This window comes from Lineus longissimus, chromosome 4 (assembly GCF_910592395.1).
Source record: "Lineus longissimus chromosome 4, tnLinLong1.2, whole genome shotgun sequence".
NCBI lineage: Eukaryota > Metazoa > Nemertea > Pilidiophora > Heteronemertea > Lineidae > Lineus > Lineus longissimus.
In genome coordinates, this window is record NC_088311.1 from 21,122,273 (window position 1) to 21,141,201 (window position 18,929).

The 18,929-nt window shown below is 41.3% G+C and overlaps 1 protein-coding gene across 1 annotated transcript; it reads right to left on the minus strand.

Moving 5' to 3' along the window:
* Nucleotides 1-966: 966 nt before the first annotated feature.
* LOC135487212 (R-spondin-2-like) lies at nucleotides 967-13,086 on the minus strand. The gene is made up of 5 exons (XM_064770705.1): nucleotides 11,915-13,086; nucleotides 4,356-4,547; nucleotides 3,808-3,957; nucleotides 3,289-3,474; nucleotides 967-2,388 (listed from the first exon to the last, which is right to left on the minus strand). The coding sequence occupies exons 1-5, from the start codon at nucleotides 12,024-12,026 to the stop codon at nucleotides 2,162-2,164; spliced, it is 867 nt and encodes a 288-aa protein (XP_064626775.1). The 5' UTR covers nucleotides 12,027-13,086; the 3' UTR covers nucleotides 967-2,161.
* Between the last annotated feature and the right edge of the window lie 5,843 nt (nucleotides 13,087-18,929).

Here is an 18,929-nt window from a genome sequence, read left to right on the forward strand (position 1 = left end):
TATTGGTTCCCCGTTGTCAATACGACAGCTCTTGGTTCCCTGTTGTCAATGCACCTTCGCCAAAGAAAGATTTATGTATATGACATCTTTGGGTGGAAGGGTGCAAATGTATACACAGTCATGTACAAAGAGGGAGTTTTCTTTCGCTGACAGCCGCGGGTCATAAATGGCCGATCGATACGGCAGCCATTTTGAATATTACGTTTCGCTGAGGGTCGAATTCGGCAGTCATTTCAAATTTAGCTCAGAGTCTTATTTTGTGTTATGTCACAATTTTTTCCCCAGCCTGTCCACGAGACATGGCCAACCATGTGTTTACACCTCCCAACAATGTTACAACTTCAGAGTTTACTCAGTCTATAGATGAAATATCGCTGCACAAACCAACACTCTTGTAGTTGGGTAATCAGTTGTGATTGGACAAATGTTTATTGTATCCATAGTAACCTAGTTCCGCCGCAAAAACCTCGAATGCTTGTTATTTGTTCCTAAAAGGAATCTAATTTATTTCGTTTGGCGATTTGATAATGATTTTTCCGGCCCATTATGCAGGAGTTGGGCTCAACAATAAAAGTGGTTGTTGATACATTTCTTTTGAAAGTTGACGCCCGCAAAATTAGTATATCGGTCAGTGATTATTCTGAGACACTATAATACTAATTCACTAACTCAGGACCATACAATAAATTGCTCCGACCGGATGGGATGCAGGTCATTCGCAAGATTCCCCCCCCCCACCCCCCATCCCCAATCAAGTACCGTGTGCAAGTCGAGAGAAGCAATGAGGGCAGAGTGTGTGTGAAGTCCTTCCTGAGTCGAACCAGCTCCCTCGCAACACATCATGACTATACCATCGTACTGCCATAAAGACTAAGCGAGACGGTCTTCACAAACAGACAATGCTGACAAAGAAGGAAGGACACCATTCGTTTAATTAATCAAGTTTTATTATATCAAAATCAACCTTGTTGAAATAATGATTGTAGCTGTACATGTATATGTATAAAGTTATTTATTTGTTAATATATCCCGTAATAAATAGAGGAGAAACATACTGAGAGTTTCCCTGAAGGTCAATCATGGGCTATAACACCTAAGGCAGTCCCCCATCAATATCTCAGCCTACTTTCTTTGTGGTGGCTAAGGAAGGGACGAGCGACCGGTCCACTGCGTCCGGAGTGTAATGGGCTATAACTTTGCTTTTATCTTATAATCATGATCAACAGATTCTTCAATGTTGGAGTCGACATTATTGCCTTCAGGTTCACCAGGTAAAACTTTCAGAAACGTTAAACGGAGTAAAATTCCTTTATGAATATACCAATTATTTACAAACCGGGATAATTTACGGTTTCCTGCCACCTACGACATCGAAGTGGGCAATGTCAAAGCGCTCCGCAAACGAGCGATTTGAATTGCGGCAACCTGCGATTATAATCGCTGTTATGCAGTGAGACAAAAAAGATCTTGTCTGCGGTAAGAGGGGTAAGCACTGGGTTTGATATCGATCGCAGGTCGTTGTGACCACCACTATTCTTGTCGCAGGCACCAGTGCTGACCACCGCAAACGAGCGATTTGTTTCACATGCCACAGAACGAAGTATACATGTAACGTTCGTCTTTATTTATCAAGTGATTTACTTAAAAGCTTAGCGTTACAAACCTATAAGAAATCAACTTGCAGAGGGCTTTGCAAGTTCGTTTCACGGTTTTTTCACTCCTTTGTAATTATCAAAAAATATGAAATATCGAGAGGCGGAGTGATTGAAAACCACTGGTAATACCAGAATGTTGTCGATGGGGGTTGTCGATATCGTCCTTAGTCTAAATGCCTCAGCCACCCATCGTCTGATCATCACTGAAAAGTAACATCCCTCGGTATCGCCTCAAGTCGTTTTCCACTTTCACAGAAGAGTGTTAGCACAGGCACCCGCGCGACCGTAGCTACAGCATGTACAGTATATCGTATTACGGTCTTCAGGACAGCGTTTTCAGCACCCAGCAGCGACTTCACCTGATGGGTTGCGAAAAAACACCTTGCTGCATATACCTCTTGGCTCGCAGAGAACAGACCATTTCGACAAGCAACTCATGTCGCAAAATGAAATCGAGCACTTGCAGCACATTAATTTGCTTGGTCCAGTCCAAGTCACGCGTAATCTCAGTCAGTTTCTGATTTCACGAGAATATGAAATGCGTCTATCTGATTGGTTGCTATGTCTCTGTCTGCGTATTTTGATTTCTTTTTCTCTCTTTCCCGTCTCCTGAGTTTCCGTCGTCTGTCCCTTATTTTCTTCTTCTTCTTTCTCCGTCTCTCTCTCATTCGTTTCCTTCTCCAATCCCGAGGAGTCTCGCCGTCCAGTGGGTCCGACTTATTTGTGATGATATCTGAAAGAGAAGAGAGACTGTAGGTTACATCTTGTCCACTTGACCATTACATCTCATCCGAGGAAATGGAGATGTAATGGTCTTTAGGTTGGTATATTGTACGCCATTTCCTCGGAAGAGATGTTAGTCATGGTCTAGGTTGGTTTTCGGTATTGCAATTCTCCTCCAGCAACGTTTCTGGACTTCCTGTCGCAGTTTGACCAATCACAAGCCCGCTAATCAGCCATGGCATCGCCCATTCTCCAAAGCAGCGATGAGACAAGACCACTAATGAATATTCATAGGTTGGAGGGTCGAGGCCTATCAATTAGACGAGTGCATGTTTTTTACTCTCAAGTACATATTTGGAGAGGTATTGAAAAAATATTTGCTGTGGCAAGTCTACAGATATAAAGAAATTATTTGATGAAAAAATTAATTTCGAATTTTGCTAATTGGGTAATAGGGGGCGTGTTTTGAGTTTTTTCTGCCAGTTGGCTGAAAACAGTGGAAATATCAAAGTCTGTCTAATTTGTCGATTATAAAAAAATTTCCGTGGTCAATCACCAATTTCCATCGCACCAGTTACTCGCAAGACTAACCCGTATATCATATCCGAATTTCAGTTTCACTACTTGACGCGTTCTTTGATGCGTCGCGGTCAAACATTGACAATTTAACTGCTAAAAGGCTTAAAAAATCAATTGTGGTCTTGTCTCCGATAATATTCAAGAGAAGAACGGCGCCTCATCATACTACTATCGCTGCGCAAGGAGCATGGGCCTCGCCTACTTCGAAAAGCATGTTATTCCTAAGACCAGGATACCGTTTTTACACCGGAGACATGACACATTGGTGAGCTACGGGTCTCTTCAAAAGCCCATTTGATATTTTCACGAGAAGACTTTCTGTGATACTTACCAACACACTTTCGTAATAGCATTCTACATTGCCTATTTTCTGTGAGTGTTGGGCAGCGTTTACCGTTCATAGACGGGAGCTGCGTCACCGAGCGAGACCGTGTCTCTATGCCGTACTTGTAGCCGCACGTCTGGCCATTCATGGTGCAGGCAGTCCAGCCACTCCATGCCGTCACCTCACAATCAACTGAAATGAACGAGGACGTTGATTTGGTGTCTAGGATCAGATGGTAAAATGACCATTGCAGACGGGGACCATAGATAACCTGAACCCAATTATATACTGTCTTCAGTAGTAAGTCAGCGGGCATTCTATCTTGGTTGAAGGAAGAAGAGGAACCTCGTTGAGGTATTCGTAGGTCTATGAGCAGCTGTTGCAAGTGGCGCTAATATGTCTAGTGTTAAAGGCACAATTGAACTGACCCATCATATTTGTAGCTGTTATACCTGGCACGAGAACTCGGAAAATTGCTACACCATCTGGTAGTGCACAGCATAGAATCCTTTTATTCTGGCTTACCTTGAAACAAACATTCCTGCGCCAATTCGCTATAGAACATCCCAGGGGGACACCCCTCAATACACTGCCCCCGATGGCTGACGAAAGGGGGCGTGCAGGAGGTACAGTAGCCCCGATCAAGACACGTTTCGCAGTTTGGAATACGACATCCTGTAAGAAGAAAACAGTAGTTCAGTTGCTCATGATTCAGTTTGCGTGGCAGAGATGGCGTGGTCGATATCCTCAAACATACTGCATGTTCAGAGAGCACCATGTCAATGCATGTTACAGGACAGTCATTTGATGAAATAAGATAGAAGTTATGCAGTCAGCAGGCCACCTTTCTGAATCATCCGAGGTACTCCGTCCGTTTTATCTCCCCTCATTGGTATAACGGACTCCGGGTGGGCGGAGTGGATCCAAAACTTGATGGTCAAGATGCCACCGTCACGCGCCGTTTCCCGCCAAGTTCTCTAATCATGGTGACGTATGACGTGATAAAGGCGCCCCAATAGCAGCCGAAGAAGAAGAAGGAGACTGGAGAAAATTAAGATATTCGCGCTTCTTACTTGTGCATTTGCTGTATCCCTTCCTCGTGACGCCAAAGTAGCCATGAGGACATGTCCTGGTGCATATCCCTCTCTGTCTCATGCCATTCCTGTACAGGTACATGTAGTTGTTGGGGCTACATGTCACACAACCATTGGTTGGGGAGCAACTCGCGCAGCCCTTTGGACATGTTGGGTAATACCCGATGATTGCTGAAACGATCGAGAAAAGGGGAACGAGGTGAGACGAACGATTTTAAGAAGGACAGCCTCGCCCACACGGATTGGCTTTCGTTGCCATTCTGTCATGAAAATATTCGGCATACGGAGGTTGTGACCGGATTCTTAATACAAAATCAGATGACAGAGATCGGTTTTTTTCGTTATCTCTCAAATACAAGGCTGTTTTTTTTTAACAAGTGGTATTATTTAAAATATATCGTTGGACGGCCTCAATCTAAATCGCCTAAACTAAGACGAAAGGCACATTTTGTATAATAAAGAGAAAAGAGTGTATACGGTGTATTTTGCCGTGTTCCTTTGCGGCTAAATTCATATGTAACAATTTCTGCAGTCACGTTATTTGCCTTACATTTAAAGAAAGGTTTATTTTGAGTCGAAGGAACGAATAACCCATAGATCGCGTTATGCTGAGAATGAACGCGATACCTATTTCATCCAAGATCTAGCTAATGTTCGGAAGAGTTGGCCAATTACAGCTACGCTTTGATATAACTGTATAGGAAGCATCAAGCATATATTGGAAGCATGCATAGACTGGTTACTGCAGATGTGGTTCAACTTGAGAGAAATCCATCAGAGCAGAAAGTTAGATTGGTGTCCAGTTTACTCGGCGACATAAAAAATATACTTTTTAGTTTGAATAACTACATGTATTTAAAAATGTACGACATTTCGGCCTTGTCTGGCAGTGACCAATACATTTTGTTTCCAGTTCGTATGATATCATTACCTGCGTTACTTATTGCGCATTAGGGATAATACCAGTACATTTTGTACATGTTTCGCCACTTCAGCATCCAAACAGGCTTTTTAAATGGGTTGTTATTAGTCGACAAATACATACCAAACCTAATTGAGGGGGTGTTTCACCCAAAATTCTTCGAATCTATACGAAATGATTTCGGGATATCTAAATCAATCAGAGGTCACCGATACCACGCCATACCCACGCCTGCTTTAGAGACGCCATGGGCCCCGGGCATTGCATCATGGGATAATATTGATCGTCTGCCCCGAGTTATGAGAGTTGAAGGTAGATATGTTATGACAGTAAACTGCTTTGGGGAATAATTAAGTTCTCAAGAAAGAGATATTGTTGTGACACCCTTTCGTTGTAAGGAAAGTCTATTATAACTCTCTTGCAGGAATGTGACGAGCGCGACCAATGTTGACGAAAGTTCAGGCATTTTGGGCCTTGGCGGCCATCTTGGAATGCCATGTCACGATATTCTTTCAAACTGTCATATTTTGTCTAATTTTTGGCAATATTTTGATTTGGCAATGAATATATTTCTACACATAGCTGTAGGATCCATTCTAAATATCATGAATGGTGTGCATGGAGATGTGGATGTGTGTAACATTAAAAAAAGGCGGAGAAAAGGCTGAGCAAAGGTGGTCAGTGCCTTGGTTCAGTCCAAATATCAGTCAAGTGGCGGGCGGGCCTGAAACCTGAATGATATTTTCAAGGCATTTGACGTCGACTTTTTTAAATCGTTTTCCTATCATGAGTTTGTAGCTATAGGCTTCAAATTATCTCGATTATCGCATTTGTTACCATGCATCACTGAACTACAAGAAAAGTTTCTGAGGACATTGCAAGAAAGTGAAATTCATCCGCTATTTTTCGTGTTTTCATGGCATTTTCAAGATTCTACAGTACTGTTCAGTGAAGTATGGCCTCATGCAGGAATGCGATTAGATATCAATCGAAAGCTAATAGTTCCAAATGTCAGATAAAACTTTTCCAAATATCATGAAGGCGAATCTTGGATAAATAAACCCTTCGTGTGGGGGATTACCTTGGCCCAAAAATCCGTGTTAAATCATAATAATTAGAGATTCTGATGGTCATTGATGATGACTCCGAAAAACAACGGATTGATAGCCGATAGCACCCTTTTCTTGACTGGCTATAAAACTGGACGACGGCCATCATAAGCAGCAAACGATGCCTTTGCTCACTCGCACTTGCCGACAACTCGTGTTTATTACCGATTGTACTCAGGTTGATTCATTCCAAAATCAATTTTCGTGGAAGATATCAAAAGACAAATGGCTGATTGTCAGCTCAGTGTCTGGTACATAAACAAGGTCGTCCCAAGAAACTGTTTACTATACTGTTGCCGCATCAGCAGTGTGTATGTTGCACCCTTTGTTCGAGGTTGGTTTGACAGGGTACGCGCTCTCTGTCACCTGCTGGTTCACAGCCATACCGGAAGCCATAAAGTTTCATGACGGATCGCGATTACGACTTTGCACTTTAAATGCATTTCAGCAGTCGTGTTTACTTTCGATTTAGATGTCATAACTTTCGGCTGATGTGTCATTAATCTAAAGGCGTATATATGGATGCACTTCCTCGGCAAGAAGCTACATAAATGCTCGGCTTCTTGAGATGATTGCGTTCACTGTTTCAGCTCTTGTTGAACTTGGTAATTAGAATATTTCGATTATTGTATAAAGGAAACTCCAAGCGTCGCAAGATGGTGCCTCTTGCAAAAGGACTTCATTTGGAGAAGATGAGATCGACAATCGACAACAAAGTTGAATACATGTGTAAGTTTTAGACCGTGATGGCCATCCCTTATGAGAGGCTGTTGATAATATGCTATTGTAACAATGTGTGTCCGGGATTTAGTCTTACTATCGTTGGCAGCTACAATGTATATATGTCGTTACCAGATTATCACATCCTGCACATCCAGATCAAACTTTTGCCTTTACCAGATTACATCGAGAACATACTTTTGTAGTTACAAGATTACATCTATAGAACATAGCTTTATCTCACTCCAGGATACTGACACCAAGTTGTACCGAAACGTCTGTGAACTTCAGGTAACAACACTATACACGATGTATAGCATATGCATTAAAATGTTTTCTAAAAGTACAAAAATGGACCAAGAAAATACTGGAGGGGGTTGTCGTAACTTTTCTCACGATGTCTATATAATGTTACAGAGACAAAAAAGCCTTTGGCAATAACGCTTGTTTTCCTACCAAGTGATTTGGCGCACTACCATTCAACATTAACTCAAGTTATACAGAAATATTATTCTTTAGAGAGTGTTTTTCTCGCTTTATGCATGTATGAATTAAATTACAATGAAAGTATTAAATTTGACGTTGTCCTGTTTCTTTTGATTGTAGGGACAAATATATTTTAGAAGGGGGACTTTTATGCGCTGAAGGTGCAATGTTTTCTTCTCCCCTAACCGTTGATATGTATGCGTTCTATCAAGGGCCGAAGGGGAGGCATTTCAGATGACTGTGCTTATGTTTCTGGGCCACACATCGGCTAATTTGGTACAACACGTGTCTTGGGATGAACAGTTTTGGTAATTTGGTAATTTTAGTTAAAACAATTAGTATACACTCCCCGAAATGGTTGATAATGTTTACTGAAATCAATATGTGCATATACTCACTGTAGTTGAGCAAACATACCTAAAATGTTCATGATTTAGAGAAAAGAAGTCACGGAGCTCACCTCAAAGATTGGTATCAGTTTATACCTTGTGAACAGTCATTGGAGTCGCGGAGCTTGCCTCAAAGATAGATATTATTTACCTTGTGAGCAGTCATTGACATATCATTGCTTTCTTGTTCAATTGCTAAGGCTTGAAATGACATTGACTGTATTCACGGCATAGTGTGAAGTGCACCAATATGAGATTGTTCAAATATCCGATCATATTTGTGAGTACGGATCCCCATCAAATATTGACCAGTTTGATAACGGGTGAGTTACGGAGGTTTATTGGATCGCCGTCTGGTCAAATAGTCAAAATATGCTCGACTCACAAGACATCTATTGCTCGCAGGTGTCAATTGCCACGTCCGCCATGGCGACGGCTCCCGGAGGAAAATATAGGCTACAAAACTGTTCGTTGCATTTTACGACGGATAATGGTGTTGCCTGCTGTTAGAAATACAATGAAACAGTGTCAGGCAACACCATTATCCGTCGTAGAAACAGTGTCAGGCAACACCATTATCCGTCGTAGAAACAGTGTCAGGCAACACCATTATCCGTCGTAGAAACAGTGTCAGGCAACACCATTATCCGTCGTAAAGTGCAACGCCTTGTCGTTCTCGTTCTCAGATCAAAATCTTAACCTCTCTACCAGTTAGGATAGCTCAAGACGAGCCTCCATTGATGATTATCATTTCATAAAAAAATCGAATACATAAAGAAACACGATATCAAAGTCCTTATCAACTATCTTCTTATCAAAATGTTATCTTGAAAAGATGCACCGATATGACTTCACCATCAATACGACGTTGTTTAAGTGTTCGGAAAACGCCACAACAATAGAACCAGCCTCCCACGGAGAGTGCCAAATAATCCATTGTCACGTTTGATTGACATTTGAACAGACATTCTGAACCTGCATAGTGATGTTTTCAAATAATTGAGTTTTGATTATACTCATTTTTGTCGAATGTCTAAGTTGTTTAGACCAACGAACAGAGAATTCTTGGGATTCGGTGAAAGAGATTATTTGACAAAACTGTCTCCGGCCAGACGTGAATCAAGCAGCTGTAGTCAGATGATAATTGACGAGTTACAGAGTATCTGACCTGATTTTATTGAATGACAATGTCGTCATGATGTCAAAAACAACTTTTAAAGATTTGATGTCAAAATACGCATTCTACCATACAAGTGGTAATGTAGGCATGTGTGTACACTCCTCAAGTATCAAATCTCACCGCTTCATGCCACCGCTGTGCTCTGGACGAATATTAATATTATTACACCAGGGTCTATCATTTTTTATACTAGAGGCGGGGTATATTGAAAACCACTGCCGGTGCCAGGATGAAATTCTGAGGCTACCTTGATCGCTTGTTATCAAGCTTAAAACATCACCCCAAAAAATATGTGAAATATGCAGCCGCTTGTAAGGGTTAACTGTCTGTTAGATATCATACCGATATGTGTCTCGTGGTGACATAAAGAAAGATTAGATAAACCACTAATATGGTGATAAATTTGTCATCTTTTAGAGTCAGCAAATAGAAAACCTTGTCATCGAGCCACTATATGCGGCCATATTATTCTCTCTCACACGAACCGCGTTATTTACCTTCGCGAGATTTTCAATGTGCGCGATTCAGGGTCGAAAAGAAATGAAAACATAGCTGTGTTTGGCGAGATATAGAAACCGAATATACCTAAATATGCTTTGCTATTATAGTGCACTTGGCGGACTCGTTGCTGACATAGCTTGGACTTTTATAGGCCGGTTCCCGCCATGGCCTCGGGGAGTCCGAATTTCGCCAAGCACTGAGCCTAAGGTTCAAAGAAATAATCGACATCACCAGGTGTGATATCAGTACATCAACGATATCATTGACTCAAGAAATCTTAAGGCATCACTGAAAAGAGGATTATATGAAAGTTATTGGTTGTTTATGGCCATTTATAACCCAAGAAGTTTCAGATATGCCCAACACTATTGACTTGCATGGTAACTTTCATTGCTTTATTGAGATATCAAGTTGTAAATTTCAGTAGTGCCATCCTATAAATTGCATGCGCGGGACGACTGTGACGGCAAGACTGTATATGTATACGTAAGCTTATACTGAACTTGGTTGCGGGTGAAACGGGAGCTGAGACCCGGTGTTAAGAGCAAAAAAAGATTCTATTTATCATATGATCTGATCTCAGGTATAATGTTCTCTCGATAAATCCCTTAACAACCATGGTACAATAAGGAAGGACTAATAGATCGATATAAGTAGATTTTGACTAAGGTATTTTATTTGCAACCCCAAATCCCTTCCTTGTCTGCCATTTTGCACCGAGTCACATGACCCAGCAACGATTATCATGATTGAACAATATAGGCAGACCTAGATATATATTAAATCAGAGATTTCATTGAATTAAGGCGTCACAGAGGAAACACCCCATTTTGTAAACTTATGTATATCTCACTCTTGTCAGCTGATGCTTCGTCCAGTGTATATGGTATTTTTGGTGCTAACTCATATTTTTTGAGAACCAGTTCTTGCACTGAGATCTTCAATTGCGCTGCAATTCGAGCTATATCGTTGATGCAAAGAAACATGATGTACTGGTCCAACTCACCTTGGAAACCTTCGGGGGAATGATTACAAGCAATCGCTCATCTTTCAATGACAAGGCACATGACACCAAGTGACTCTGATCTATGTGCACTGATTAGCAGAGATCTAATTAAATATCAAACAAAGACTCCACAACATTTTCACTGCGTGTTCGATGTCATGTCGAGAATTCGCGTCGTACTGACATATCTTTTTTTCGAAATATGCAGGTGTAAAAGTTGTGAAATATCTTCTTAGGATAAAGCGTCTGGTGTCAAATGATTCTCGTATTATGCTCTCTTGATCTCTAATGGTAATGGTCTCTATAGAACCACATACATTCAGTCGTCACCAAACAAGGAACTGACACTTTTTTCCAAGAGGACATTTTAAACTGTACACCGGCATTTATCCACTGACGCGTCTTGATCTTTCTTGTTTTCTAATCCTCAAAAACAATCAAATGACTTTGACAAATCCTTCAGGATTATCGTCAAATTGATTAGTTGATAGTCCTATGGACTAAACATTACATCAACTATTGTGTTGACTATTATAGTTTAAAACAGGTAAAAATGTCATTAATCTCTGGCGCTTCCTGACGCCTCAAAGTGGTCAACGGTAAATCTACCGAATCATTTCCTGTTCTTTCTATAAGACAGATTTTGTTGACTCTGGAAGTTGGAATTAATGATATTTTATTGACATTTGAGTTATAGATCTTGAATGTGATGTGAAGTGAAGGATTGGTAGGCCTTGTTTTGGCGAACTGTCCTCAAAGTAAACTTCGGCAACCTTTCAACATCAAACCATCCCCTGACGCGCTCAGTGCTTCAGCTTTCCTTGGAGGAACACGATATATACATTTGGTTGCAAGGATATATAATTCATTTGGCATGAAGCTTCAACTTTCAAATAAACATGGTCACTCTTGAGAAGAAGGATTGCGTAGCGTTGGTCGCAATCAAAGAAGAAGAGCAATAACGCCAAAGCAGTGATTGATCGCCATAGGGTTGAATATACTAATGCGAAACCGCAGAAGACTTTCCACCGCGGCTATAAAGCTATGGAACATCAACTGTGCAATCAATATGAAGGTACAAAAAATAACAGGCCTATACTTAGATGACCGAATGTGTCAAGAAGACTTACTTTATCTGCGAACTACCATAACCTAGTCGATAATCATCATTAAGAAACAAACTTCCCTCCTCACCCGCAAAACACACATTAGCCCTGAAACTTACTGCGTTTATGTCTTGTAAACTTTGTCGATCTGACGATGTGTATGATACAGAATGTCACCAGCAGACGATAGATTCCTAAGTTCATGATGCTCTGTTCAAGGATTGCAATCATGTCCACCCTTGCTCTTCCCAAACACAATAATCACAATCACATTTCAAAGATTCAGGCAAATCCAAGTCTCAAATCCGACGCGTGAATACATCCAAGTCGTCCGTTCCGCCGAAACTTCTCCAGCTTTAGATGTAAAGACACTTCGTGGACTGCACAATAATGATATCATCGACTTCCTATCATTGACTCGTGAATATAATATGCAAATAATGACAAAGAAAACATTGTCAAATGTCCCGTCCATATCCACAATTCGCACGTTCTGTCAAACGAGCGCGCATGTGACGCGCTTGATGGCGCAACATCCCAAGAAATGAAAGAGAGTCGCAAGGAACCGTTCATTCACCGGACCAGCTTTGGCTCGACCTGTTCTTTCTCCTCCCCACTCGTTTTCTACCTTTATTCACTGATCCACTCTATTTTATCCATGGCTTGTGTTTTATCTAAACAAAATCCAATTGCCCGTTCTCAAAGCGCCCTCGGGGAGAATCGTTCTCTTGCTCGCACGATTTAAGACATTTAATTCCCAACTGTTTGCGGCCGACGAAAATCGGATTTTGAGGACCAAATACAACTACTTTTAATTAATGATTATTCCGGCGAACGAGTATACACAATGGATTCCTTCCTACATCCTTATGTCAACTCCAATGACTTGATCCAATGCAATACAACGTGTACCTTTCAGACCATTGCTTGGAATGTGACGTCGGTCTACCTCGTCCCCATTGAGATTATAATCTCTAATTACACGTGTTTGATACATTCTAACTGCAACAGCAACAGTTCATTTCATGTGACAATGTGATGAAATCCGAGAACAGAGGTTGTCGCATGCTCAATGTTGATGCTGATATCAAAGATAATAGTATTCCATTTTGAGATCTTAATCTAAAACGTAGAGAAATCCAGCGGGGGCGTCCCTATCACATTCCTCGCAAATATTATCACATACCATAAAATATCAGCACGACGCAGACACGACGTTTTGACCACCTGATATATAACAGCGAACAATCCTAACATATCGCCGGCACATATATGTTTTATCTCCATATTGCATAACAACATCGGAATGAAAAAAAGTCGTGATATCCATGGCCTTATCGTTTAAGGTTTATGGGCCATTTGAGTTAAATATACGTTGAATAACAACTTTACCATAACAACTCATTGCTTTGGTATTTGCTATGATCGTACTCAAGAGCAATTTCCCGGAGCAACTAAAGGTGACAGTGATCGAAAAGTATGTTTTTTATTGCTCGCGGTCAAATGGAGTCGAAGAAAGACCGAATGTCGTCCTTCGATTTCATCTAGTCTGTGATCGACGTGTTGATCGCTACAAACCAATGTCTCGAGAGCTTCGACCATGACACTGTTGTAATACGAATGATCTATATCTTAAACGTAAACAGATATCACCACAAGACTATCGGAGTTGTACGACACGTTGAAATTCAATGTAACATATAAACAAGTGCACGTGTCAAAGTTAAGTACACTGTCTGCCGAAATTACATCACCATTTGCATTTTTTAGTTTGCTTAAAAACCTTAACCGGGTGCATATTTAATTTGTGTGGACCGAAAAACCATAGTTTCTACAAATGCTCAAAAACCTTTATTTCTAAGAGTGCACCAGACATCGTCCTACACCTCTAGGTTATCTTTGATGCCTTATCATCACAAACATTATGATATTGAAGAACAAAAGCAGCAGCAAAAATTCCTAGACCAGCATCATGCCTTTTCAAAGCATGTGGCAATGTCAGCACGCTTTCCTCGCCTCTCCATGCTTCCACTTTCCTTGACATTATTGCGATACAGGGTGTTAATCAAAAGTGTCGCTAGTTTTAAAACTGAATAAATCTCTTAAAAACGAGAGAGAATTTCGCTAATGAAAATCAATGATAGAAGTTATGTCCTGTAATTTAAATAAATCTTTAGAGAAGTTTAATTTTTATATCTGCTATCAGTGAACGTTAGACTTGGACACGCTATCATTTAACACCCTGCATGTTGTTGTTTGTTTTGGATGTACCCTTGAAGCTGTACGTGAAATATCTCCATTCCAATATGTCTCCATCGCCAGACAGCCGCGTAACTGAACAATTTATGCTTCCCCGACATGAACGTTACGATGCAAGCCTGCAGTGCGAGGCGATCATCCCAGCGTGCAAAATCTATATAATCTCAAATTCCTTTTGTCTGCCTATGAAATTCTGTCCTGTTTATTTGATAAAGGGTGTAGGAGAGAAAAGTGCTGTGGACAATGTCCCAACCAATGCCAGGGCAGGATAAGATCACTTTAAGATGGTAAAGTAAATGTACTTCTTCCGTGAGGAGGAGTAATCATAAGCCTTGCCGGATCAGAGCAAGGTGACGGATTGCAGCCCACTGAGAGAGAAATCTCACGAGATTAGGGGCCGTCGCGTTCAAAACAATCTATCATGGGTGGTTTCCTTGTCGCCGCGGCCTTGGCGAGTATAGAGTTTCGGTGAGGCGATAGCAGGACATTGATTTCCTTGAACGTACTTAAGTCACTGCTCCTCGCCGCATTAAAGCGAGTCTGATGGCCCTCTGGGATGCTGACTATATCACATGAGTTTGTGACTGTCGCCACCCGTCAGTAGAGGTGGATTACAACTGATCAACAAATTTCGGACGGATGTTCATTGTGAAAATACACTTTTACACGGATAATTAGGTAGTTTTACGGGCCATAAAGCGCGCTAACAGTTTATACTAACATGATTTATAAATATACTTATACTCGAGATTCCTCGGATCTTAAAAAGTAAAAGTCGGAACGCAGCTGACGGGTTTAAGCCGGACAAGAGGCTATAGAATAACCAAATGATAAAATTCACACCATTCCACACGCCCCCAGGTAGATTACAAGATTTTGAAAGGAGATTTTAAAAAGAACGCCAACCCCTAAAACCAGTTTGAAGTGGCTCTGTGGTACTTGAATTACCAATGTTGGAGAAGATGTTGATTTTATGGTTAAAGGCCTAAAGCGAGATTGGCCAATTCAACTTAACTTTTAGTGCCTTTTCATTGACGATGGTGTGCTCATTTTATCTCAAGTGGTGCTCTGACAAAGGACAAATGCTTGTTTTGGGAAGTTTACAGTTATTTCGTTGCGGGTCTTTTATGAAAGCTATTTGCACTTATTATTGAATTTTGAGGAGGCCGTGTGTTTTGAATAAAAGTCAGACTTGTTTCTCATGAATTCGGTATAATGCTGGGATGGACCTGTTATAATACTGGATGGAATTATCACAAAGTTGATAAGAAATATATCAGTTTTACCAACACCACTGCTCTGAAATCAAAATGGAATGGGTCTGGTTCTTTCCAACAAAACATACAATATATTCCATTTTTCACAACCAGCATTGTTGTGAGGGTACTCAATAGACGTTTGGAGATGACGATCTGACATCCGCCTTAGTGTGTCATAATGCTTGCGTTCCAGAACGCCTCCTTAGGCCACCCATGCAGTGCGCCATTCTTCCCGAGGCAATCGTCATGTCACCCTTTGACAGCATCGTCAAAACCACTTCAAAGAATTGACTGCTTATGTTGCACCAAACTACAGTGTAAGGAACCTTATATACACTTATTTGTGATACATCATTATATTCCACTCTGTTACGGTGACATGACCAAGGATGTATTGTTATCTCTGTCCCCATTTGATGGCCAGTATCCTTATAAGGTCCTTTTGACATTGCTTACCAATTAAGACCCAGTAATAGTAGTAAGAATTGGGGGTACGAACTACCAGTCTATCGACATCAGCCTCCTGGTTGCTTTTAAAGGGTAACTATAGGCAGGAACTGCAAGTATAGGTCAGATTAAGTTTCGGTAGTAGTTGCTCCCCTTAGTACATTGAAACTATTCACGCGTGATGAGAAATGATATTCGTCGCTGAATGCAGAACGCAGGCCCACCAAAGAGACAAAACTTATCCTTTCAGTCTGATTGTGACTTTGTCCTCAAAAGGCAAATTTGGGACGAATGACCAGAAAATTATATAACACGACGGAATCTCTTTCCTTACAACCTATATGACCCCCTTTAAAATGATAGGGAAAATAATACCACGCCTGGCAGCATCTTGGCAATAATGTACTGACGAAGTTTCCAAAGGCTCCGCCCTCTCCCTTCGGCCCTAAACCTTTTTTCCCTTTGATTGCCTCTTTGTCTACGGTTAACTTCCCAGACAAGATCGGCGAAAACAAACAGTGGGGTTCAAAGGTTCGAGACCAAAATGAATAACATTCTCCTAATACCTTCCAAAACCTGTCTAAATAGAGCCTTCATCCTGGAATCAAACTCATGGGATGTTTCTTCAATTTTCTGACATTTATAGTTTCGATAAAAGCAGTAAACCAAGTGGAAAATTCGAACCAACGATTCATAGAAATAATTTGTCTGGTTTAACTGAGCGCACAAAGTATAACAAAATGTTCGGTATAAGTTCTTAAACCAACTAGCTTTAGCCCTAAGCCTAGGATAACTTTGTTTCGGCTGTGGGTATTGCGCAAATCGAGAACCCAGGACCCAGGCCAAAATCAATTTTCAACAAAATTATATGAAAAGCGTGCTTTGAACATTTCCTTTGCAGACCATCTCAACAAAGGAAGTTGTCAAAGGAATCGGTTTTTTGGGCTGAATCTGTAATCAACGAAACCGGGTGAAACTTGGCTAGTTTGACTTAAATTCAAAAGCCACCACACTTTCTCATCTTTAAATTAAAAGGCGATGCGTTCTCGCGTATCGATTCGAACTCGACATACTTAGAAATAAGTCCATGGACAAGTGTCAACTTTCATAGTAACCGAATACGCTTTCGTTTCTTTCAGAATTTCATAGTGAAGATCAAGTTACCGCTTGTATCAATGCACGGATTGGCTTCTCCGCGGGACATTTGCATTCTTCCCCGCTTCTGTTTGGCCGCGTGCTGACAAAGTCAACCAACACTGCATATACTTTTGAGGTTCCCGCCAGTCAGAGAAAAACACGGCGTCCATCCTCCCATTACAAGCCATTCTTGGATCGCTTCTGGCAGAGGGGTGCTATGGCAGTCCATAGAACCCCAAGGTGCTCATTGGAACCCTCGGAGAAGGAAAGGTGCTTATTGGAACACTGCATGGGGTGCTAACTTTAAATGCAAACAATATCATAGAAATAATACATTTGTAAGCAATAAACTCTGTTCTGTTGGTGTATACGTTTCAGTCTTGATATCAATACAAGATGGATGTTTTAGAAATTTGGAAACTTTAAAACTTTAACATATATAAATGCGTCACACAAGTTAAGGGGTGAAACATAGCACCCATCTGGAGTGTGGGTTGCATGCTCCCACATCGACAGATCGCAGAGCACCCCTATCTTTTCATGAGCATGAAAAAGCATCTCCCTAAAGGTCTTATACTGTCTAGCTGTAGTTCATAGCCCATTCTCAGCGGAGAAACACCTTCGCCAGGACACCAACCGCCTGTGGGCGGATAACGTACCTATTTTATAGATTACCGTCAAAATGAAGTGATTTTCTAAACTATGCCCCGCCATGATCTCATGATCTGGCTTTGAGTCTGAATAACATTGAACGTTGACAAAATATATAATGATGATTATCTCTTTGCCGTCAATGTTCGAGTAATTGAGAGATTAGGGATTATCGTTAGTCGTCCATTGTTGCAGTTCCTTCATAACCTAGACCACCAACAAGTGCACTCCCGGGCCGCAGTACACTCCGGACGCAGTTGACCTGCCTCGTCCTGTCGCCAGGAGATCCCATTCGGAGACGTACGCAGTGGATCGACCTCGTCCATATGTAACGTGTGCGAGGGGAGGCGCATTCGACTGACTCTTGTGAACTAGTATAGCAACCTACTAAAGCAATAAACTTAAGCCAAAATGCTCGTATAACATAATATTTTTTCCGCTGTCACTTTTTCTGTTCGATGGGCAGTAATTCCTCTTGTTTTGATAGTACACATAAATGCGTTGACTCGTTCTCGCGTATAGTTATTGTGTGTAGATTTATCAGATAACATCATGCGAGACGTTATCTTCGTATCATGTAATCTTGTCACAATAAATTTCCGACCCAAGTTTTACGGCGACACAATGTTAACCCATGATGTGCGATTTTGTCATAAAAGGAATATGAAAAATTGATGGTATTTTCCGCCATGATAGATTGATTCGCTCTCGCCAAGTGGCTTACCTATTACACACTTTTATCGACCAATCGGATGGGTCGAAAAAAACTGTACGATAAGAGCGAAACAAAGCCGTATGAATGACGACAGGAAAGGAATCTCCGTTGATTTTGGCTCATGACCGTCTGGATGATGTAGAGGCGGCACAGGCGACTGAGACCTTTTGCCCATGGGGCGTAACCCGGGGCGTAACGGTTCAGTAGATTTCCCTTTACCAGGCACTTCATACCATGGAGGTATTATAATACCTCCATGTTCATACTTCATGAATTATCCTCATACCCCAAAGTTTCCTGTGATTGGTCATTGGTGTCTACAAATAAGATTCATACCGCGCGATGTGTTATCCCCTGACAATATGATATACCCGTGAAATGTGTTGCCTGCAGCCTGGAGAAATTAAAATGATTGGGCTTATGGACGGGGACACTCTTAGGTGATGGCTTAAGTGGCCAGATACCAATCACAGGACTCGGTGAATAGCCTACGATCTTGGTCTCTAAAGGATGAAACAACGCTCGATGTCTGACGACGGATTGAAGACCACCCCGCTGACTGCGCCAGAGGCCTCGAACATGTTGAATTTCCCAAACGATATGCTTCCATGCCAAGGCAAGAAAAAGACATGCAACAGAAACTATCTGCTAAACTCATCAAAGAGT